The 22,090-nt window shown below is 43.9% G+C and overlaps 2 protein-coding genes across 2 annotated transcripts in view; one reads left to right on the forward strand and one right to left on the reverse strand.

Moving 5' to 3' along the window:
* cc2d2a (coiled-coil and C2 domain containing 2A) overlaps window positions 1-5,318 on the forward strand; it is a 33,081-nt gene extending 27,763 nt beyond the window's left edge. The window contains exons 36-37 of the mRNA XM_082956912.1: window positions 2,800-2,977; window positions 4,298-5,318. Of these exons, the coding sequence (XP_082813038.1) occupies window positions 2,800-2,977; window positions 4,298-4,486 (367 nt within the window). The 3' untranslated portion in view covers window positions 4,487-5,318. The remainder of the gene's footprint in view (window positions 1-2,799; window positions 2,978-4,297) is intronic.
* Window positions 5,319-5,365: 47 nt separating this feature from the next.
* LOC106560246 (F-box/LRR-repeat protein 5-like) lies at window positions 5,366-20,319 on the reverse strand. The gene is made up of 11 exons (XM_014122907.3): window positions 20,137-20,319; window positions 18,071-18,286; window positions 15,467-15,562; window positions 11,072-11,267; window positions 9,163-9,345; window positions 8,872-8,997; window positions 8,554-8,702; window positions 8,278-8,360; window positions 7,435-8,166; window positions 7,144-7,292; window positions 5,366-6,436 (listed from the first exon to the last, which is right to left on the reverse strand). Exons 1-11 carry the CDS (start codon window positions 20,218-20,220, stop codon window positions 6,360-6,362), a joined length of 2,091 nt encoding a protein of 696 aa, XP_013978382.3. The 5' UTR covers window positions 20,221-20,319; the 3' UTR covers window positions 5,366-6,359.
* Between the last annotated feature and the right edge of the window lie 1,771 nt (window positions 20,320-22,090).

The following is a 22,090-nucleotide window of genomic DNA, read 5'->3' on the forward strand; positions in this document are numbered from 1 at the left end:
AATACCCCATAATGACAAAGTGAAAACAGGTTTTTAGAAATTTTTGCAAATGTATTAAAAATAAAAAGCAAATACCTTATTTACATAAGTATTCAGACCCTTTGCTATGAGACTTGAAATTGAGCTCAGGTGCATCCTGATTCCATTAATCATACTTGACATGTTTCTAAAACTTGATTGGAGTCCACCTGTGGTAAATTCAATTGATTGGACATGATTTGGAAAGGCACACAACTGTCTACAGTCGTGGCCAATAGTTTTGAGAATGACACAAATATTAATTTCCACAAAGTTTGCTGCTTCAGTGTATTTAGATATTTTTGTCAGATGTTACTATGGAATACTGAAGTATAATGACAAGCATTTCATAAGTGTCAAAGGCTTTTATTGACAATTACATGAAGTTGATGCAAAGAGTCAATATTTACAGTGTTGACCCTTCTTTTTTAAGACCTCTGCAATCCCCCCTGGCATGTTGTCAATTAACTTCTGGGCCACATCCTGACTGATGGCAGCCCATTCTTGCATGATCAATGCTTGGAGTTTGTCCGAATTTGTGGGTTTTTGATTGTCCACCTGCCTTTTGAGGATTGACCACAAGTTCTCAATGGGATTAAGGTCTGGGGAGTTTCCTGGCCATGGACCCAAAATATTTATGTTTTGTTCCCCGAACCACTTAGTTATCACTTTTGCCTTATGGCAAGGTGCTGGAAACTGCATTGTTCGTCACCAAACTGTTCCTGGATGGTTGGGAGAAGTTGCTCTCGGAGGATGTGTTGGTACCATCCTTTATTCATGGCTGTGTTCTTAGGCAAAATTGTGAGTGAGCCCACTCCCTTGGCTGAGAAGCAACCCCACACATGAATGGTCTCAGGATGCTTTACTGTTGGCATGACACAGGACTGATGGTAGCGCTCACCTTGTCTTCTCCGGACAAGCTTTTTTCCGGATGCCCCAAACAATCGGAAAGGGGATTCATCAGAGAAAATGACTTTACCCCAGTCCTCAGCAGTCCAATCCCTGTACCTTTTTCAGAATATCAGTCTGTCCCTGATGTTTTTCCTGGAGAGAAGTGGCTTCTTTGCTGCCCTTCTTGACACCAGGCCATCCTCCAAAAGTCTTCGCCTCACTGTGTGTGCAGATGCACTCACACCTGCCTGCTGCCATTCCTGAGCAAGCTCTGTACTGGTGGTGCCCTGATCCCGCAGCTGAGAATCAACTTTAGGAGACGTCCTGGCGCTTGCTGGACTTTCTTGGGCGCCCTGAAGCCTTCTTCACAACAATGATAGAGTGATCTCCAGCCTTGTCCTTGTCAACACTCACACCTGTGTTAACGAGAGAATCACTGACATGATGTCAGCTGGTCCTTTTGTGGCAGGGCTGAAATGCAGTGGAAATGTTTTTGGGGGATTCAGTTCATTTGCATGGCAAAGAGGGACTTTTCAATTAATTGCAATTCATCTGATCACTCTTCATAACATTCTGGAGTATATGCAAATTGCCATCATACAAACTGAGGCAGCAGACTTTGTGAAAATTAATATTTGTGTCAGTTGTGTCAAAACTTTTGGCCACAACTGTATATAAGGTCCCACAATTGACAGTGCATGTCAGAGCAAAAACCAAGCCATGAGGTCAAAGGAATTGTCCATAGAGCTCCGAAACAGGATTGCGTCGAGGCACAGATCTGGGGAAGGGTATCAAAAAATGTCTGCAGCATTGAAGGTCCCCAAGAACACAGCGGCCTCCATCATTCTTAAATGGAAGAAGTTTGGGACCACCAACACTCTTCCTAGAGCTGGCCGCGCTGCCAAACTGAGCAATCAGGGGAGAAGGGCCTTGGTCAGGGAGCTCTAGAGTTCCTCTGTGGAGATGGGAGAACTTTCCAGAAGGACAACCATCTCTGCAGCACTCCACCAATCAGGCCTTTATGGTAGAGGGGCCAGACTGAAGACACTCCTCAGTAAAAGGCACATGACAACCCGCTTGGAGTTTGCCAAAAGGCACCTAAAGACTCTCAGACCATGAGAACCAAGATTCAACTCTTTGGCCTGAATGCCAAGTGTCACGTCTGGATGAAACCTGGCACCATCCCTACGGTGAAGCATGGTGGTGGCAGCATCATACTGTGGGGATGGTTTGCAGCGGCAGGGACTGGGAGACTAGTCAGGATTGAGGGAAAGATGAATGGAGCAAAGTACAGAGAGATGAAAACCTGCTCCAGAGTGCTCAGGACCTCAGACTGGGCCGAAGGTTCACCTTTCAACAGGACAACGACCCTAAGCACACAGCCAAGTGGCTTTGAGACAAGTCTATGAATGTCCTTGAGTTGCCCAGCCAGAGCTCGGACTTGAACCCAATCTAACATCTCTGGAGAAACCTGAAAATTGCTGTGCAGCAACGCTCCCCATCCAACCTGACAGAGCTTGAGATGATCTGCAGAGAATAATGGGAGGAACTCCCCAAATACAGGTGTGCCAAGCTTGTAGGGTCACACCCAAGAAGACTCTAGGCTATAATTGCTGCCAAAAGTGCTTAATCAAAGTACTGAGTAAAGGGTCTGAATACTTTTGTAAATGTGATATTTCAGTTTTTATTTTTAATAAATTAGCAAAAATTTCTAAAATCTGTTTTTGCATTGTCATTATTGGGTATTGTGTGTGGATTGATGAGGGGGAAAAAAACAATAATACATTTTCGAATAACCTAACAAAATGTAGGGGTCCGAATACTTCCCGAAGGCACTCCATATGCATAGGTTAACACCTCCACTTCTCTTAACATCTCCCTTACCTGTAGGGTTGAGAAGATTCTAAAAGAGAAGATCATGGAATGGCGGCCCCGACACCCGACCCGCTGGAATCGCTACTGCACCTCCACCTTGCGCCACTTCCTGCCAAAGCTGGAGCTGAGTGGAGGGAGGGACGTGGCCGACGAGCACCGTCTAGAGTTACAGAGTCTACTAGGGGACTACAGGGTGAGTCTGGGGCTGGGAGGGACAGGGGAGAGGACAGTCTATTGCTGGGAGGGACAGGGATGAGGACAGTATGGCTGGGAGGGACAGGGGTGAGGACAGTCTATGGCTGGGAGGGACAGGGGAGAGGACAGTCTATTGCTGGGAGGGACAGGGATGAGGACAGTATGGCTGGGAGGGACAGGGGTGAGGACAGTCTATGGCTGGGAGGGACAGGGGAGAGGACAGTCTATGGCTGGGAGGGACAGGGGAGAGGACAGTCTATGGCTGGGAGGGACAGGGGTGAGGACAGTATGGCTGGGAGGGACAGGGGTGAGGACAGTCTATGGCTGGGAGGGACAGGGGAGAGGACAGTCTATGGCTGGGAGGGACAGGGGTGAGGACAGTCTATGGCTGGGAGGGACAGGGGTGAGGACAGTCTATGGCTGGGAGGGACAGGGGTGAGGACAGACTATGGCTGGGAGGGACAGGGATGAGGACAGTCTATGGCTGGGAGGGACAGGGGAGAGGACAGTCTATGGCTGGGAGGGACAGGGGAGAGGACAGTCTATGGCTGGGAGGGACAGGGGAGAGGACAGTCTATGGCTGGGAGGGACAGGGGTGAGGACAGTCTATGGCTGGGAGGGACAGGGGTGAGGACAGTCTATGGCTGGGAGGGACAGGGGTGAGGACAGACTATGGCTGGGAGGGACAGGGATGAGGACAGACTATGGCTGGGAGGGACAGGGGAGAGGACAGTCTATGGCTGGGAGGGACAGGGGAGAGGACAGTCTATGGCTGGGAGGGACAGGGGTGAGGACAGTCTATGGCTGGGAGGGACAGGGGAGAGGACAGTCTATGGCTGGGAGGGACAGGGGAGAGGACAGTCTATGGCTGGGAGGGACAGGGGAGAGGACAGTCTATGGCTGGGAGGGACAGGGGAGAGGACAGTCTATGGCTGGGAGGGACAGGGGAGAGGACAGTCTATGGCTGGGAGGGACAGGGGAGAGGACAGTCTATGGCTGGGAGGGACAGGGGAGAGGACAGTCTATGGCTGGGAGGGACAGGGGAGAGGACAGTCTATGGCTGGGAGGGACAGGGGAATGGCTTATGACGTAGTAGTCCTGGCATGGAGAGGTCCATAAAACATCCATTCAGTTCTTCAGATGAAATTATGAGCATTGCCTTTTGATGGTCATGGCACTGACATTTGTTATAATTGGGGGAGTTCTTCAGCCTCCCAGAATGTTAGCTCATGCCATGGAAAGAAACGGTTGATACATGACTGGATTTCCTTGGATGTGGAACAGCCTCACTAACGATCTCTATTTCCTCCTTTAACAGATTTCAGGATTCCCCCTGCATCTTCCATTCTCAGAGGTCCGGCCCATTATTGAGGCAGTCTATAGTACAGGAGTCCACAACGTGGAGGCGTCCAATGTGGAGTTTGCCCTGGCAGTTCATGTCCATGCCTACCCTAACAATGTCCTGTCTGTCTGGGTTTACCTGGCCTCACTCATCCGTACACGATAACTCCATTGCGGAGGTATAGACATGCTTGTTTTTCATAAATGCACTTTACAATATTGTTTACCTGTATGTTTATGAAGAAACGTTTAGAGCACAACTACCTTTTAGACTACAGTACATATACATGCACAGGAATAATTCACTATTAAACTGATTATGGCAGTAGGCTGATTATGCAATAGTCATCTAAACACCTAACTCTGCTTATCTTAATCGGCGTAATGTCAAAATCAAAGCAAGCATACACCGATTAAAACACCTGGTTTTCTGAGATTAGGACATGTAAACACCTTAACTTGCATTCAAGCGGTGTATTTGATCTGCACATGTACCAGCACTGGTAGGCCACACCTTCCTTTTTAGCGCAAGTAAATTCAGAACTAAATGTCTGCGTCAGAGTTTTCGCAAACAAACTTTGTCCAAACTCAAGAATCAAATATACTTACCAAAAATAAAATGGTCGCTGTGGTAGAATGTTTATTTTGATTGCCGATTTTCTGCATTTATCAGCGTGCCTTGGGTAGCCTGATTTTACTTGTCCATGTGAACAGAATTAGTGAAATCATTCATCTTGCAAAGCATGTAAACGTTTTAATCAAACTTATATTAATCTGACTGTCCACAATCACATTGTGTGCATGTAACCATAATCTATTGATTTTTGTTTTGTCATTGTCTTGTTTGCATATGAGTGTGATAGCGCTGGATGACACCGAGTTGGGTTCGTTTACCATTCCTATGAAATCACAATTAACTTGTGTGGCTACCAAATCTGACGCTCAGTCTTGTTATGTGCGGTGTAATAAGATTTTATCATAAACTTTAAACAAAATACCACATTTGTTTGAATCCTTTACCGCATACATACTGTATTTCACACACTTTAAATCCAATATACTTTTATTGTTCTGCTTTTGAATTGTACATAACCAATAAAGTCTCATGCAGATTGTTTGAACAAGCAAATAATGGGTCTCCAGAAGTTGTGCTATGTATAAAGACCAGCACTCACAGTGGTTGCTATTTCTCAAATCTACTGTATGTCTAGGAGATCATTTTGTGAAGTAACCCTCTGCCCTGGGAGAGCTTATGTGAATTTCAGTGCCCTTAACATTGATTCATTACACAATGACAAAGGGAAAATATTATCACAACAATCCAATGTTTCTAGCCACAAAGGAGAAAGATGAGAAGCATTATGAATGTCATTTGAGAGGTTGAAATTAACATTTGGAATAAGGGTATTACCTGCAGACAAATACCACCACAACTCTATACCTGAAATGCCTGCCCTCATCTGAGGCAATTCTAACAGTGATCTGGCCACCTGTCATCTCTAGAAGTGACATGATCAGTGTTCTCCAGGACTGTGCAGTACCCTCAGATTCTTAAGTCACTGACGTTACACACCATCTGCCACCGTGTGAATCACCACTCCCAACATTGAATTATCTGATGTTTCTAACTTCAATAAATCAACCAATATAGACTTACAGCAATCAGAGATCTAAAACAAGGAAGTAGGAGCAGAGGTGGTGGACCTAGTCAGAAACTACAGGATACCTGGTGTCAACTTCTGTGAAACATGGTTCACTACAGAAACAACAAGTACTTGGTGCTCACGTATAACATCTGCTTTTTTCAAACTCAAATGTAAATGTTAAAGAAACGCTTTCTCAAAATAAGGAATTAGAATTTACATTTGCAGATACTTCATACATCCATATTATTCTAAAGGAGTACTTCCTAAAAACAGATGGAAATGTCATGAGTTTATTTACAAACTATTTTAAGTGACAAAGTATAGAGATTGGTTTATTCCCAGGTGATTAAAGTGCAGATGAGGAACCATGGGGTCGTGGAGCTGGGTCAAAGGTCACTCTCCAGAGCGGCAGCACACCCTGAAGCCACACTGCAGGTTCTGGCAGCCGCTGGCCGTGTCAGCGTGAGGACCTGCAGAGAAACAGAACAGTTAGACCAGTCACTCATACAGTGGGCCAGTTACTGCTGTCCTTGAGGGGTCTCACACTTGCCAAGATAATCAGCGATCAAGCCGTTGACGTCTACCCTGGTGGGTATGTGTATCCTTCAAACAGCAAACATAACATCAGTTTTGTTGTTCACCAATGTCAAAGCTTGCTAATAAGAGCTGCCCTCTTCCGATTGACTGTTGCACGATGTGGAGTCTACCAGTCATTTTCTATGAAATAAGGAGCTAGGTCGGTGATTTATCTCGCCTAGTGTGAGTCCCCAGTAATGTGGACATATCTATTGCCAAGTTGGACTTCTGTCCACACTCTTGGTTCAGAAACAATGTTAAACGGTTTACACTAATACTATGGTGTTAAGCATTAAGTTGTGGTAGTGTACACTGAATGCGTTTCTCAGACTACCTTAAAGCCCACTTACCTTCCACCTCATAAGATCAGCAGGGCTGTTACATAATGGAACTTACACTGGGAAACGAGCTGTACAGGTGAGGTGAGGTGAGGAACATTCAACATTCATTCATCATAACATTCATACACCATATGATACATAATGCTCTTCCTACACATTTGTGCAACATTCAAGTGTATAACATTGCATCACTGGTTCTGTTTTATGAGAGGTTATTTTCCCCTAATGTTGTAAACTAATGAGTGATGCGTGTACATTACCGTTGATGTTGTCGCAGTAGTAGAAGTGTTCATCATTGAGGGCAGGACAGGCTGACACCAGCTCCTGTAGCCCCACCTCAGTGATGAGGAGACATCCAGACAGGTTCAGATGCTCCAGGAGAGGAAGCCCTCCACGCTGAGACAGTGCCCTGAAACACACGCATATATTTAATGTCCATAATACACACACTCATTCCCTACTCAAAATCTATAAACACACATACAACTGTAGGTTAAAGCAATGTTTACATAGGTGGAATACATAATACGGAGGAGTCATAAGCAGTTTACCTCAAGCCCAGGTCTGTGACCTGATAGCATCCAGACAGGCTGAGGAACCTTAGTGAGCGCCGACCGTCTGACGGATCAGTTCTGTTGTCACACTCCAGGCACAACTGGCCCCCAGAGGAGCATTTAGTCTGAAACTCCGCCCCTGCACTGCCCCTGGTGGTGTAAGACTCATACTGCAGCCCTCCTAAAGTCCTCAGGGCTGTCTCACCAGTGCAGCAGGTTGAATGGCCACAGCCGGCCTCCCCAAGCCCATACTGCTGCTGCCAGTAGGAGGTGCTAAAGCCAGTCCTGAAGCCCCCCCTCCTCCTCCTACAGCAACACGACAACCCCCCTGGCTGAGTCTCCACAAAGCCCCGCACCTCAGGGGTAGACACTCCCCTGCCACGGTTCCACTCCGCAGCGTCCTCGATGTCAGCCAGCTCCGAGGCGTCCAGGACCCAGACCCTGGTGGGACTGCAGGGGGCACTGCCCAGTTTCCCTGGCCACTGTTTGAAGATCAGGACCTGCCGGCTGTGCCCAGTCGGACGGAGGCTGCGCTTGTCCAGCAGACTGATGGGAGAAGGAGGGCTCTTCAGAAGCTTGGCTCGTCGGTCAGAGCGTTTCTCAGAGCAGGTGGGAGATGCCAGGTCCCCAAGACCCAGGGACAGCTTCTTCAGTGTGCGGTCAGTGAGCTTCTCACAGCCTGAAAGGTCCAGGTGCTCCAGAGAGAGACATGCCCACAGAGATGACCAACTGACAGACAGAAGACAAAAAAAACTAATTAGAAAAGACAGACAAAATTATTTTAATAGTACATTACACCATGTAGCGTTCATCCTAATTGGTGTGGCACGGATGACATACCTGTCAAAGGCGGAGTCTGTGACATCAGTCTGAGTGAGGTCCAGGTGGGTGAGATTAGGACAGAGACTGAGGATCTGACGCACCTGCAGCAGACACCCATATACATACAGATCATTAACCTACACTCTGCCATGTATAATCTATTCAGTCTCAAACATCCTTCATTCATATGCACACACCAGTGTTTCATTAGTTAGAGTAGTGGAAGATTTGTATTAGCAGGCTCTGCTTTATTGATGTTCTAGGCATATGATCATGAATATTCCTGGTCCATACCATCTTACTGGAGACCGTAGAGCTGTAGGCCAGAACGATGGACCTGACAGAGGAACCCACAGCTGGCAGAAGGTTCTGGATCATTCCATTCAGTAGCTTCTTCTCCCTCTGAGCAGCACTTATAGCCAAGGAGTCTTCACAAGATGCATCTAGACAAGGGAGAATGTGGATAGAAAAGAGGGCCATTTTCTGGATGTCGTATCCAAACAGTTCACCCAAATCTGTAAACACATCTGTGTCACTTCAATCAAGCTATGCATTCTCTTGATCATATCAGATGTACTCCTGACAAATACATTAGACTGACTGGTAACTCACCAGACTCATCCACATCTGCGTCCTCATCCCACTCCTGGTAGGCCTTGCCCTCATCCTGCAGACTTTTCACCCACTCCTCATCCGGCTCCTGGTTTACATCATCTGGGGGACCGCGATAGTAATCCCCTGGGAAACAGACACAGAAGGCAGACACTCAAAATACAAACTCAGCAACTGTTTTCTTAATGAGAAAGGCAAGTGTCAAAGGATTGTATTGGTATGGCAGTTTTTCCAGTGTTGACTGCTTCCCCATTGGCGGTGATAAAAGTATAAAAAGGTTGATCTTTGTACCTCTGGCCCAGCGTACAGGGTAGAGGTGTCTCCACAGAGAGCCGGTCTTGGCCAGGTCAGACCAGGCAGAGCACACCTGGCCACAGTGACACAGGTCCTCAGGGCCCAGATAGCGGAACAGACACAGCAGGATCTCTGTGGGCAGCTGGGAGATGTGGGTGGAGCACAGCTCTTTCTCCAATTCTGAGGAATGATGATAAGCAGAGTTTTATAGTGTTCATACTGAAGTCAAGTACAGTTCTTATAAAGAGTTTAGAAGTGACATGCTTCTCTACAGTTTACGGTAAATCTAGACATCCAAGAATCATTGTTAGACCGCAGCAAACTTTTACAGTGGGAAATGAAGCAGAAGCATTGTGATTCTGCTGTCTGTAAAAATGTTTTTGGTAAGGGTTAGAGCCACGCCTCAAAGGAACATTTGGTTATGGGAAATTTGTGGTCAGTATTAATTTCCTAAACAAGTACTGACCACATACTCCAATTCAGCATAGTTATGAGGAAGTTGGAATGTGTGTTCTTGAAAGATATTAGGTAAAAGGATTGTGTAGGGAAACATAGTACCGTAATTTCCGGACTATTAAGCGCACCTGAATATAAGCCACACCCACTGAATTTATTTTTATTTTTTAAATTTTGAACATAAATAAGCCGCACATGTCTATAAGCCGCAGGTGCCTACCGGTACATTGAAACAAATGAACTTTACACAGGCTTTAACGAAGCACGGTTTGTAACAAAAATAAATAGGCTTTAACGAAACACGGCTTGTAACAAAAATAAATAGGCTTTAACGAAGCACGGCTTGTAACAAAAATAAATAGGCTTTAACGAAACACGGCTTGTAACAAAAATAAATAGGCTTTAACGAAACACGGCTTGTAACAAAAATAAATAGGCTTTAACGAAGCACAGCTTGTAACAAAAATAAATAGGCTTTAACGAAGCACAGCTTGTAACAAAAATAAATAGGCTTTAACGAAACACGGCTTGTAACAAAAATAAATAGGCTTTAACGAAGCACAGCTTGTAACAAAAATAAATAGGCTTTAACGAAACACGGCTTGTAACAAAAATAAATAGGCTTTAACGAAACACGGCTTGAAACAAAAATAAATAGGCTTTAACGAAGCACGGCTTGTAACAAAAATAAATAGGCTTTAACGAAACACGGCTTGTAACAAAAATAAATAGGCTTTAACGAAACACGGCTTGTAACAAAAAATAAATAGGCTTTAACGAAACACGGCTTGTAACAAAAATAAATAGGCTATAACGAAGCACGGCTTGTAACAAAAATAAATAGGCTTTAACGAAACACGGCTTGTAACAAAAATAAATAGGCTTTAACGAAACACGGCTTGTAACAAAAAATTAGCAGTAAGCTTTAGTTGTCTTTTTGCACTGAGTCAATTCCTCACACTGCTGTTTCCAACGTCTTATCCGACTCATTAAGACCAAGCTCCCGTGCAGCAGCTCTATTTCCTTTTCCAACAGCCAGATCAATCGCCTTCAACTTGAAAGCTGCATCATATGCATTTCTCCGTGTCTTTGCCATGATGAGGGTGACAAAATGACTACCGTAATCAGAATGATGGGAAGTTTGAGAGCGCTCGATTTAATCTAAACAGTAAACAAAAAAGTTGTTTGACCTTAACCCGTTCGGCAATTTCATTGGTCTAATGAAAGCTTCATGCCGGCAAAAAACTGAGCACGTCACAGAATGTGTTTTTTTGGAGAAAAGAAAATTAAAAGCGGGAAAAAATCCATATATTAGCCGCGTCATTGTTTAAGCCGCGAAGGTTCAAAGCGTGGGAAAAAAGTTGCGGCTTATAGTCGGGAATTTACGGTACACATCTTGGTGATATCTACCCTATCTAAGAAAGATAATGAAGGGGTCTGTCTGACTCACCATCATCAGTCTTCTCATGGTCAGCATACTTGAAGGCCTTGTGCAGCTCCTCTGCCTGGCTCCACAGACTGAGCCCCTTCAGCACCTCTGCTGCACAGTCCCATCGCTGCTGGCTACTGTGCTGCGCTATCACCTGCTTCTTGATGTCTTTCAGCTCCTCATAAGTGAAGTACTGCATCAACATGGGCTGGAACACCTGGATATACACATTCATTTACATTACACACAAACACAGACAAAGCAATGCATTACTATAGAACATACAGAAAGACCCACAGTTCTGAACATGTTATACTTGCTGGTAGGGCTGTGGCGGGCGTAAACATTTCTTCAGACAGTTATTGCCATGCAAATAAACTACCGGTTTCACGGTAATTTACTGTTAATTAACAAACACGTTTCGCATCTCCAGGCCTCCACGAATACAAGCTGCATACAAGCCGCTGATGCGTGCCTTTGGAAAATCGATAAAAAAGTCTAATAAATCAATTTACACTGGACAAAAATAAACACAATATGTAACAAAAAAACTATTTTACTGAGTTACAGTTCATATAAAGGAAACCAGTAAATTGAAATAGACAATTTAGGTCTTAATCTATAATTTCACGACTGGGAATACAGATAATCATCGGTTGGTCAAAGATACCGTAAAGAAAAAGGTACAGGCATGGATCAGAAAACCAGTCAGTATCTGGTGTGACTACAATTTGCCTCATGCAGGTGACATGTCCTTCGCATAGAGTTGATCAGGCTGTTGATAGTGGCCTGTGGAATGTTGTCCCACTCCACTTCAATGGCTGTGCAAAATTGCTGGATATTGGCGGGACCTGAAACACGCTGTCGTACACACTGATCCAGAGCATCCCAAACATGCTCAACGGGTGACATGCCTGGTGAGTATGCAGGCCATGAAAGAACTGGGACATTTAGATCCTTGCGACAAGGGGCCGAGCATTATCATGCTGAAACATGATGGCGGAGGATGAATGGCATGACAATGGGCCTCAGGATCTCATCACGGTATCTCTGTACATTCAAAATGCCATTGATAAAATGCAATTGTGTTCATTGTCCGTAGCTTATGTCTGCCCATACCATAACCCCACCATGAGGCACTCTGTTCACAACATTGACAGCAGCAAACCACTCGCCCACACGATGCCACTGCCATCTGCCCGGTGCAGTTGAAACCGGGATTCATCCGTGAAGAGCACACTTCTCCAGCGTGCCAGTGGCCATCCAAGATGAGCACTTGCCCACATTAAGTCAGTTATGACACCGAACTGCAGTCAGGTTAAAACCTTGGTGAGGACGACAAGCACGCAAATGAGCTCACCTGAGACAGTTTGACAGTTTGTGCAGAAATTATTCAGTTGTGCAAACCCACAGTTTCATCATAAGCCAGATGTGAAGGTCTTGGACTGGCATGGTTACACGTCGTCCGAGGTTGAGGTCAGTTAGACGTATTGCCCAATTCTCTAAAACAATGTTCGTGGCGGCTTATGGTAGAGAATTGAACATTTAATTCTCTGGCAACAGATCTGGTAGACATTCCTGCAGTCGGCATGCCAATTGCATACTCCCTCAAAACTTGAGACACCCGTGGCATTGTGTTGTGTGACAAAACCGCACATTTGTCCCTAGCACAAGGTGCACCTCTGTAATGATCATGCCGTTTAATAAGCTTCTTGATATGCCACACCTGTCAGGTGGATGGATTATCTTGGCAAAGGTTAAATGCTCACTAACAGGGATGTAAACAAATATGTGGCAAACATTTGAGAGACATAAGCTTCATGTGCGTACAAGAAAAAAAAACGAGGCTCATGAAAGATGGGACCAGCTTATGTTGCGTTTAAGTTTTTGTTCAGTATAATATACACCATATTTTAGTCAGGTCTAAAGAAACATTTTCTTCATATCATAATTTATTTCAGAAGAACAGAATGAGTTGGCCTACTGTATGTTATCTGGCTATGATCCATGCCATAAGCTTGTTCATTTAGCTGACAAGATATGCTTATAAATCCCATGCCATTATTTTATATGATTTTATAATAAGAAGAATATAATTGAACTTAGCAGAATAAAATAGAAATTATATTTTTCCCATTCCGGAGCGAGTGAAGTGGCCATGCGGAGCGTAAAAGTGATCATTTAGAGTTACTTGGCAACTTTAGTTGGGAATGATACAAACCTTAGAATGTCTTAGAAATCAAAACATATATGGCCTGCATGACGTGACTATAAGCTATTGATGATTTGAGAAAGCTTGCACTGTATTACTTAGAATGTATTTAGTGTTGTTTACACTGTTCCAAACAGGCAGAGAAATAATATTGTAATCTAACAGCACCTGTTTGTCACATAATACTCACTAAGTCAAATGTCTTCCACAGATCTGACATCCCCTTTCCCTCCTGAGCAACCAGTAAACATCAGTTTGGAGTTTATTTTTCACATCCTCCACATCCACTTTGCTGTCGACATTACAGTGTTTGGAGTTTGTTATAACCAATTTATTGATGTGATTATGATAGGCTATAGGCCCTATTGGTCACATGCATGCGATGAATACATGTTTCACGTAAAGAAAGCTAGGGTTGAGGGAAAAGGGATTTCGGTAACAGAACTTTTCAGTCAGAAACAAGTAAAAAACTAAATGGCTGAAGTGATGTTGCAGCTTCAGCACAATAAACACTTGCTGTGACGTGGTGCCTTTTCGCTGCAGTAGGGACGACAGTCACACAGGCACTCGCTGCCATTTCTTTTAACACAGTGTGATTGAGCTCCCGATTAATTTTGTGTGTCTTAATTATCTAACCAAACAGTGTGCTTAAAGCATCAGACAAGCTCAGTGCATGTGTAGGTGATTTTATTCAAACACATAGGGTGTGTCTATATATGAAAAAATACATTTCAACATTTCAACCAATCGATTGGTCTAAAGCACAGGACGACTCTCGGTCGACCAAGATTTTGTTTCGTCGGGGACAGCCCTGTTAAGAACACATTTCACTCCACACGTCAACCACTGTTTGTGCACCGCCCTATGGGACTCCCGATCACAGCCGGTTGTGACACAGCCCAGGATCAAACCTGGGTCTGTAGTGACGCCTCTAGCACGGCGATGCAGTGCTGTACACAGCTGCGCCACTCGGGAGGCCCTGACAGGTAATATTCCACCCAAACTCTGTATGCCATGGGCTCTCCAACCCTGTTCCTGCAGCTACCCAGTGCTTAATTTAGGAAACCAAGTGAAATCTGTTCGGAAATATCAATAGTAAAATGTTTTCGCAACAAAACATATTTCATCAAACTCTTGACAGCCCCTCTGCGAGCTCAAGAAAGGAATAAAGGAGAGAGCGGAGATGGAAACGCACGGTGGTCAAATTCTGCATAGCTAACGGTAATGTGTCACCCGATTAATTATAAAAAGTCCTATTACTAGGCTATTCAAAAATCTAATTCACTATAATTGTAGGCTAACTTTAAGTCACCCTGCACAATCAAAGAACCAACAGCATTGCCTAGGGCTATACGTTCTCTACCTGAATCGTGGACAGAGATTTGGGAGCATAGCATAAGGTAACCAGTCCATCCAGTATGCATAATAATCCAGTCCACAGATTTGTTTAATTTTGTAGTATAGGCTAGACCAATTATGTGCCAAAGGCATCTTTTCTGATTTATGTTTCTATGCAATGCGTAATAGGCGGTAGGTTATGTATTGTATAACGGCACAATCATAACTTTAATTCAGTTTTTTTTCAGGCTTGGGCTCAAAAGCCTACACAAACTCTAATATGCTTATGGTTGTCTTGAATGAATCATCATCTTAGAAAGCGCTGTCCATTTCGTTGTGTTAGGCTTTGAAACAACATCCACAATGACCATGTTTTACACTCAGTTTACACTCAAATGCTGATCTGATACTCAAGTAGTCTAAAGAAGGCCAGTTTTATTGCTGCTTTAATCAGGACAACAGTTTTCAGCTGTGCTAACATAATTGCAAAAGGGTTTTATAATGATCAATTCGCCTTTTAAAATGATCAACTTGGATTAGCTAACAACGTGCCATTGGAACACAGGAGTGATGGTTGCTGATAATGGGCCTCTGTACACCTATGTAGATATTCCATAGAAAATCAGCCATTTCCAGCTACAATAGTCATTTACAACATTAACAATGTCTACACTGTATTTCTGATCAAGTTGATGTTATTTTAATGGACAAAAAAAAAATCATTTTCTTTCAAAAACAAAGACATTTCTAAGTGACCCCAAACTTTTGAACAGTAGTGTAACAAACATGTATTAATACTGTACACAGAAAGTCCTATATCAGAATACCCTACAATTTATTATTACTTGTAGATTATTAAATCATACCTCTTCCTCCTCCTTCATATGGGGTAAGAAGTCCTGTGTGAATGCCTCAAGTCTTTCCTTCAGCTGCTGGGCATAGTTGAGCTGCTCATTCTCACTCTGCAAATATATCAAACATCACACACAAACAACTGCCTGTCATTCACTCCCCTTAAGATTGCCAGCAATCCTCCGCTTCTACCAAATCAATACTGTCAAACATACAAGAGTCAACAGACCAGTAAAACACTCAAATACTTTCCCTTGAAGGATAAGAAAATAAACATGTTTGAGGCTAAACGTCAAATACCCTCGATTTAACTGAGCAATGTTTTCCTCCACTTCATGCATTTCATCAACAAATCTGTAGTCTCTAAACCAAAAAGCGCTCTAATAGCATTTACAAAAAATGTAACAAAGTCTTGTTTATGAGGTTTAATTAAAACATTCTTTCCTCTCCTAGTTGAAGACTAAGTCCAGATTGAAAAATTCTGCCCAAACAGTGGAATTTTCCTTTGTTTTTTAGTAAACTGGGACTGGGACAGACTCGGGTTCTCCCCAGGATATTTTAACAAGGTGGTGCTGCTGAGGAACACCTGCAACTGCCATTTCCTGCAATCTAGAGCAAAAGAAATGCAGGTCACAGGAACAATTCTGCGCCATTATCCAAATGGAACCAAAAGCTTTTGAATTAGGCTACCTCTCTAAAAACATATTTTTCTATCTATAAACAACGTCCACAGGCCCATTTAATGCATGTTCTGCTTGGTGCTCTCTACAAGCTACAAAATAAAGTACCTCCTAAACACCAAACATATTTATCATAATTGTATACAAGCAACATAATGCCAAGAACTCAAGACCTCTCAATTATGTTATTTCTGTTCAAAATGCATGCATCTACCATAAAATTGATAACCATTTCTATTTTCTGAATTGAGGCATATTGTTCAATTGTGTGTTGCGTTTAGAAAGGTCAGTTTCACTAAAGTAAAAGTGTTTAAAAAGTTAACAGGAAACCAAGACCTTCCTTAACCAGACTGTTGTCATTGTAGTATATGGGCCTGCTCCTACCCATCTTTCCGATTTGGTCCTGCCGTACATACCTACACGTATACTATGGTCACAAGACGCAGGCCTCCTTATTGTCCCTAGAATTTCTAAGCAAACAGCTGGAGGCAGGGCTTTCTCCTATAGAGCTCCATTTTTATGGAATGGTCTGCCTACCCATGTGAGAGACACAGACTCGGTCTCAACATTTAAGTCTTTATTGAAGACTTATCTCTTCAGTAGGTCCTATGATTGAGCGTAGTCTGGCCCAGGAGTGTGAAGGTGAACGGAAAGGCACTGAAGCAACGAACCGCCCTTGCTGTCTCTGCCTGGCCGGTTCCCCTCTCTCCACTGGGATTCTCTGCCTCTAACCCTATTACAGGGGCTGAGTCACTGGCTTACTGGTGTTCTTCCATGCCGTCCATGGGAGGGGTGCGTCACTTGAGTGGGTTGAGTCACTGACGTGATCTTCCTGTCTGGGTTGGCACGCCCCCTTGGGTTGTGCCGTGGCGGAGATCTTTGTGGGCTATACTCGGCCTTGTCAGGATGGTAAGTTGGTGGTTGAAGATATCCCTCTAGTGGTGTGGGGGCTGTGCTTTGGCAAAGTGGGTGGGGTTATACCCTGCCTGTTTGGCCCTGTCCGGGGGTATCGTCGGACACAGTGTCTCCTGACCCCTCCTGTCTCAGCCTCCAGTATTTATGCTGCAGTAGTTTGTGTGTCGGGGGGCTAAGGTCAGTCTGTTATATCTGGAGTATTTCTCCTGACTTATCCGGTGTCCTGTGTGAATTTAAGTATGCTCTCTCTCATTCTTTCCTTCTTTCTCTCGGAGGACGTGAGCCCTAGGACCATGCCTCAGGACTACCTGGCCTGATGACACCTTGCTGTCCCCAGTCCACCTGGCCGTGCTGCTGCTCCAGTTTAAACTGTTCTGCCTGTGGCTATGGAACCGTGACCTGTTCACCGGACGTGCTACCTGTCCCAGACCTGCTGTTTTCAACTCTCTAGAGACAGCAGGAGCGGTAGAGATACTCTCAACGATCGGCTATGAAAAGCCAACTGACATTTACTCCTGAGGTGCTGACCTGTTGCAGCCTCGACAACTACTGTGATTATTATTATTTGACCCTGCTGGTCATCTATGAACATTTGAACATCTTGGCCATGTTCTGTTATAATTTCCACCCAGCACAGCCAGAAAAGGACTGACCACCCCTCATAGCCTGGTTCCTCTAGGTTTCTTCCTAGGTTCCTGTCTTTCTAGGGAGTTTTTCCTAGCCACCATGCTTCTACACCTGCATTGCTTGCTGTTTGGGGTTTTAGGCTGGGTTTCTGTACAGCACTTTGAGATATCAGCTGATGTAAGAAGGGCTTTATAAATACATTTGATTTGAGTAGTAATATCACATGCCTGTCTGTAGGCTGAATCACTACAGTGATAGTCTACCATTTCATAAAAAGCACGACTCAGTGGTACACAACACAAAGCCTCAAGGGAAACAGGGATTATTTGAGAGCCTTTTTCATAAATGTCATTATGTTAGTGGCAGTGCTTCTGCTGATATCATTAGTGGAGTCACCTTAACGCTTCTCAGCCCTTTCTCAAACAGGGACAACATCTCTGAGAGCTTGTTGTCGGAGTGTACATTATACACATTGCAGCTGCGCTGCTGCAACAGGCCGATGATGTACTCATTCTCAATCTGTTCATGCATCTTGAACTCCTTGAAGGTAGCACACAGCGACTGAAGAAATGAGCGGAAGTCATTGTTGTTGGAGAAGTTGGTCTGTGACAGCTGTGGTAGAATGGAGAGAAATAACATGTCAAAGTTACTCAGATAACAAAAGTATATAGCTGTGTGTTGCTAATTAACAAAGTGTGTGTACTGTAATAATAATTTAGTGGGTGCTTATATTTGTCCTATTTAATATATATACAAGTGTGTATAAATGCTCGTGTGTGAATTGGATGTTTTTTTTTTGCATATCCCAACTCCCCTTGAGACACCTTCAGCCAGGGTCTGCCATTATCAACGGCGACCCTGGAGCAATTAGATTTAAGTGCCTTGCTCAAGGGTACAGTGAGATTTTTACCTTGTCTCAGGGATTCGAACTAGTGACCTTTCGGTTACTGCCCAACATTCTAACCACTAGGCAACCTACCACCTTTGTGTGTAATTGTGTGTGTGTGTGTATGTGTGTGTGTGTGTAAACTACAATAAATGCATCTTGCAGACCTGAACACATAAGCAACATAATTGTGGACATGCCTGTATCAGAGGAACTTGCCTAAAACAAGCCTCATAAATGGAGGAAAGGTTGTGAGGAAGGATCGTTGTTCACCAATTTCATTGTGTTTTGCTCATGCCAAGTTATGTGACATTAGGTAAAAGCTTGGGGGAAAATATAGTTAGCCACTGTACTGCGTAGTAGCTGGCTAGCAGGGTTGTTATATACGCCAATTGCTATATACACTAGATGACTAACAGGGGCCGCTGTTTTGAAGTGCCACACCTCCATTTTGGCACTCCCCCACCAGTGTAATTTTTTATAAAGCTATAGAAGTGCATTTATTAACGTCTACAGTTGTTGTCACATGTATTATATTACAGATGCATACTTTTTAATAAATACTAAATAAATAATTATGTGAGCTAAATATGAGCAAATATATCCAAACATTTTCCCTAAAGTATAATTTTTTGGAAATGTATGTTACTGTACCCACTATAAACAAAATACATGTAATTTCACCCTTGAAACATTTAATTGAAATACTGTAGAATTCCATTCATTCCTATGGACTGCTCCTTCTGGGAGTGCCAATATGGCCGACGGTGGCGTCAAAGCCTATCACTTGCCAACACATAGAATCAACAATCCAGGGTTTTTATACATCACTGGGAGTAACATGTAATCACAAACAAACGAACTATAATCAGTTACATTAGCAGCAAAAATACTGTAATCAAATTAGATACTTTGAAAAACGAAATAAGTACTTAATAGATTACTTTTAAAAATCCAGAAAGGATGTGTGAGAAAAAAATACATTATGACACCTTTATGTTGACATTCAATTCACCATTGAAAAAAAGCGCAAATATATGTTTGTTCCACCTGAGCGAGTCTCACCACAGTCCAGACTAAATGCGTTTGATTGATCATTTTAGTCTTCTAATGCCTCTTACGGGGAAAGTAAATCATATTAAATTACTGAGTTTGGGTATTCCAAAAATGACGTTACTGGTTACAATTTTGGACAGGTAACTAACGTTGGTAGCCAACTGTAACAGATTACACTAGAAGGTAATCACCAACCCTGCTAGCACAACGTGTTGCATAACAACAACGTGACTCGCAAACTTCAGACTGGTTAATCCATGTAACTAACTAGCTAGAACTGTTTGCTATCCAAGTTGGCTAAAGTATCATGTCATTAAAGTTGCTAGCCTGCTAACATGCTAGTTGAGACATTTCCCAAATAACGTTAGTTAGTTAGCCAGCGACGGACATAAAAACTATGCCAAAAACACAACACCCATTTCTCAGACTAGCTAGCTAACCACTGCGTAGCAAATGTCAGGCAGCATGCTAGCTACATAGCGTACGTTATTTGGGCAAATTCATATTTCTTTATACAGACCTTCTCACAGTAAAGTCCCACCAACTGTTTCATTCGCCAGTGTGGGCCAGTGAAAACATCCACCTCGTCGGGAAAAGGAGCCATCTTCACTCCATAGAAACTAATCAGCACTGACTGAGTTGCTTCTTGTGTCGCGTATTAGATGCTAACTGGTTAGCTTAGCATTGGGGAAGTCATAATGGGCATGCGCACTCCTGTTTCTCCACGCACCAGACAGCGGGCGTCACAGACACCGGGAATATTTAACTTCAGTTGATCCTCCTCAACACTTAACGCCACTCCAGTTACAGTTTTCGGAAAGTATTTAGACCTCTTCACCTTTTCCACATATTGTTACATTACTGCCTTATTCTAAAATAGATATTTTTTACATGGTGCAAATGTATTAAAAATAAAAAACTGAAATACCTTATTTACATAAGTATTCAGACACTTTGCTATGAGACTCGAAATTGAGCTCAGGTGCAGCCTGTTTACATTGATCATCCTTGAGATGATTCTACAACTTTGGAGTCCACTTGTTGTAAATTCAATTGATTGGACATGATTTGGAAAGGCACACACCTGTCTATATAAGGTCCCAAAAACCAAGCCATGAGGTAGAAGGAATTGTCAGTAGAGCTCTGAGACAGGACTGTGTTGAGGCATAGATCTGGGGAAAGGAAACCAAAAAATGTCTGCACCATTGAAGATACCCAAGAACTCAGTGGCCTCCTAAATGGAAGAAGTTTGGAACCACCGAGACTCTACCTAGAGCCGGCCGCCTGGCCAAACTGAGCAATTGGGGTAGAAGGTCCTTGGTCAGGGAGGTGACCAAGAACCCGATGCTCACTCTGACAGAGCTCTAGAGTTTGTTTGTGGAAATGGGAGATCCTTCGGGACTTTATGGTAGAGTGGCCAGACGGAAGCCCCTCCTCAGTAAAAGGCACATGACAGCCCGCTTGGAGTTTGCCAAAAGGCACATAAAGAACCCTCGAGCCATGAGAAACAAGATTCTCTGGTCTGATGAAACAAAGATTGAACTCTTTGGCCTGAATGCCAAGCACCACGTTTGGAGGAAACCAGGCACCGCTCATCACCTGACTATGGGGATGTTTTTCAGCAGCAGGGACTGGGAGACTAGTCAAGATTGAGGGAAAGATGAACGGAGCAAAGTACAGAGAGCTCCATTATGAAAACCTGCTCCAGAGTGCTCAGGACCTCAGACTGGGGCGAAGGTTCACCTTGCAACAGTACAACGACCCTAAGCACACAGCCAAGACAACGTAGAAGTGGCTTCGGGACAAGTCTCTGAATGTCCTTGATTGGCCCAGCCAGAGCCTGGACTTGAACCCGATCTAACATCTCTGGAGAGACCTGAAAATAGCTGTGCAGTGACGCTCCCCATCCAACCTGACAGAGCTTGAGCGGATTTGCAGAGAAGAATGGGAGAAATTCCCAAAATACAGGCGTACCAAGCTTGTAGCATCATACCCAAGTAAACTCTAATCGCTGCTAAAGGTGCTTCAAAAAAGTACTGAGTAAAGGGTCTGAAAATCTGGGTCCCCAGATCCTGAAAAAGTTCTACAGCTGCATCATCGAGAGCATCGTGGCCCGTTGCATCACCGACTGGTATGGCAACTGCTCGGCATCCGACCGTAAGGTGCTACAGAGGGTAGTGCGTACGGCCCAATACATCACTGGGGCCAAGCTTCCTGCCATCCAGGACCTCTATATACTAGGTGGTGTCAGAGGAAGGCCCATAAAATTATCTAAGACTCCAGTCACCCATGTCATAGACTGTTCTCTCTGCTACCGCATGAGAAGCGGTACTGGAGCGCCAAGTCGAGGTCCAAAAGGCTCCTTAACAGTTTCTACCCCCAAGCTATAAAACTGCCTATTTTATTGACCCCCCCCCCCCCCCACACACTTCTTTTTACACACTGCTGCTACTCGCTGTTTATTATCTATGCAT

Source organism: Salmo salar, chromosome 10, assembly GCF_965601325.2.
Source record: "Salmo salar chromosome 10, fSalSal1, whole genome shotgun sequence".
Classification (NCBI taxonomy): domain Eukaryota; kingdom Metazoa; phylum Chordata; class Actinopteri; order Salmoniformes; family Salmonidae; genus Salmo; species Salmo salar.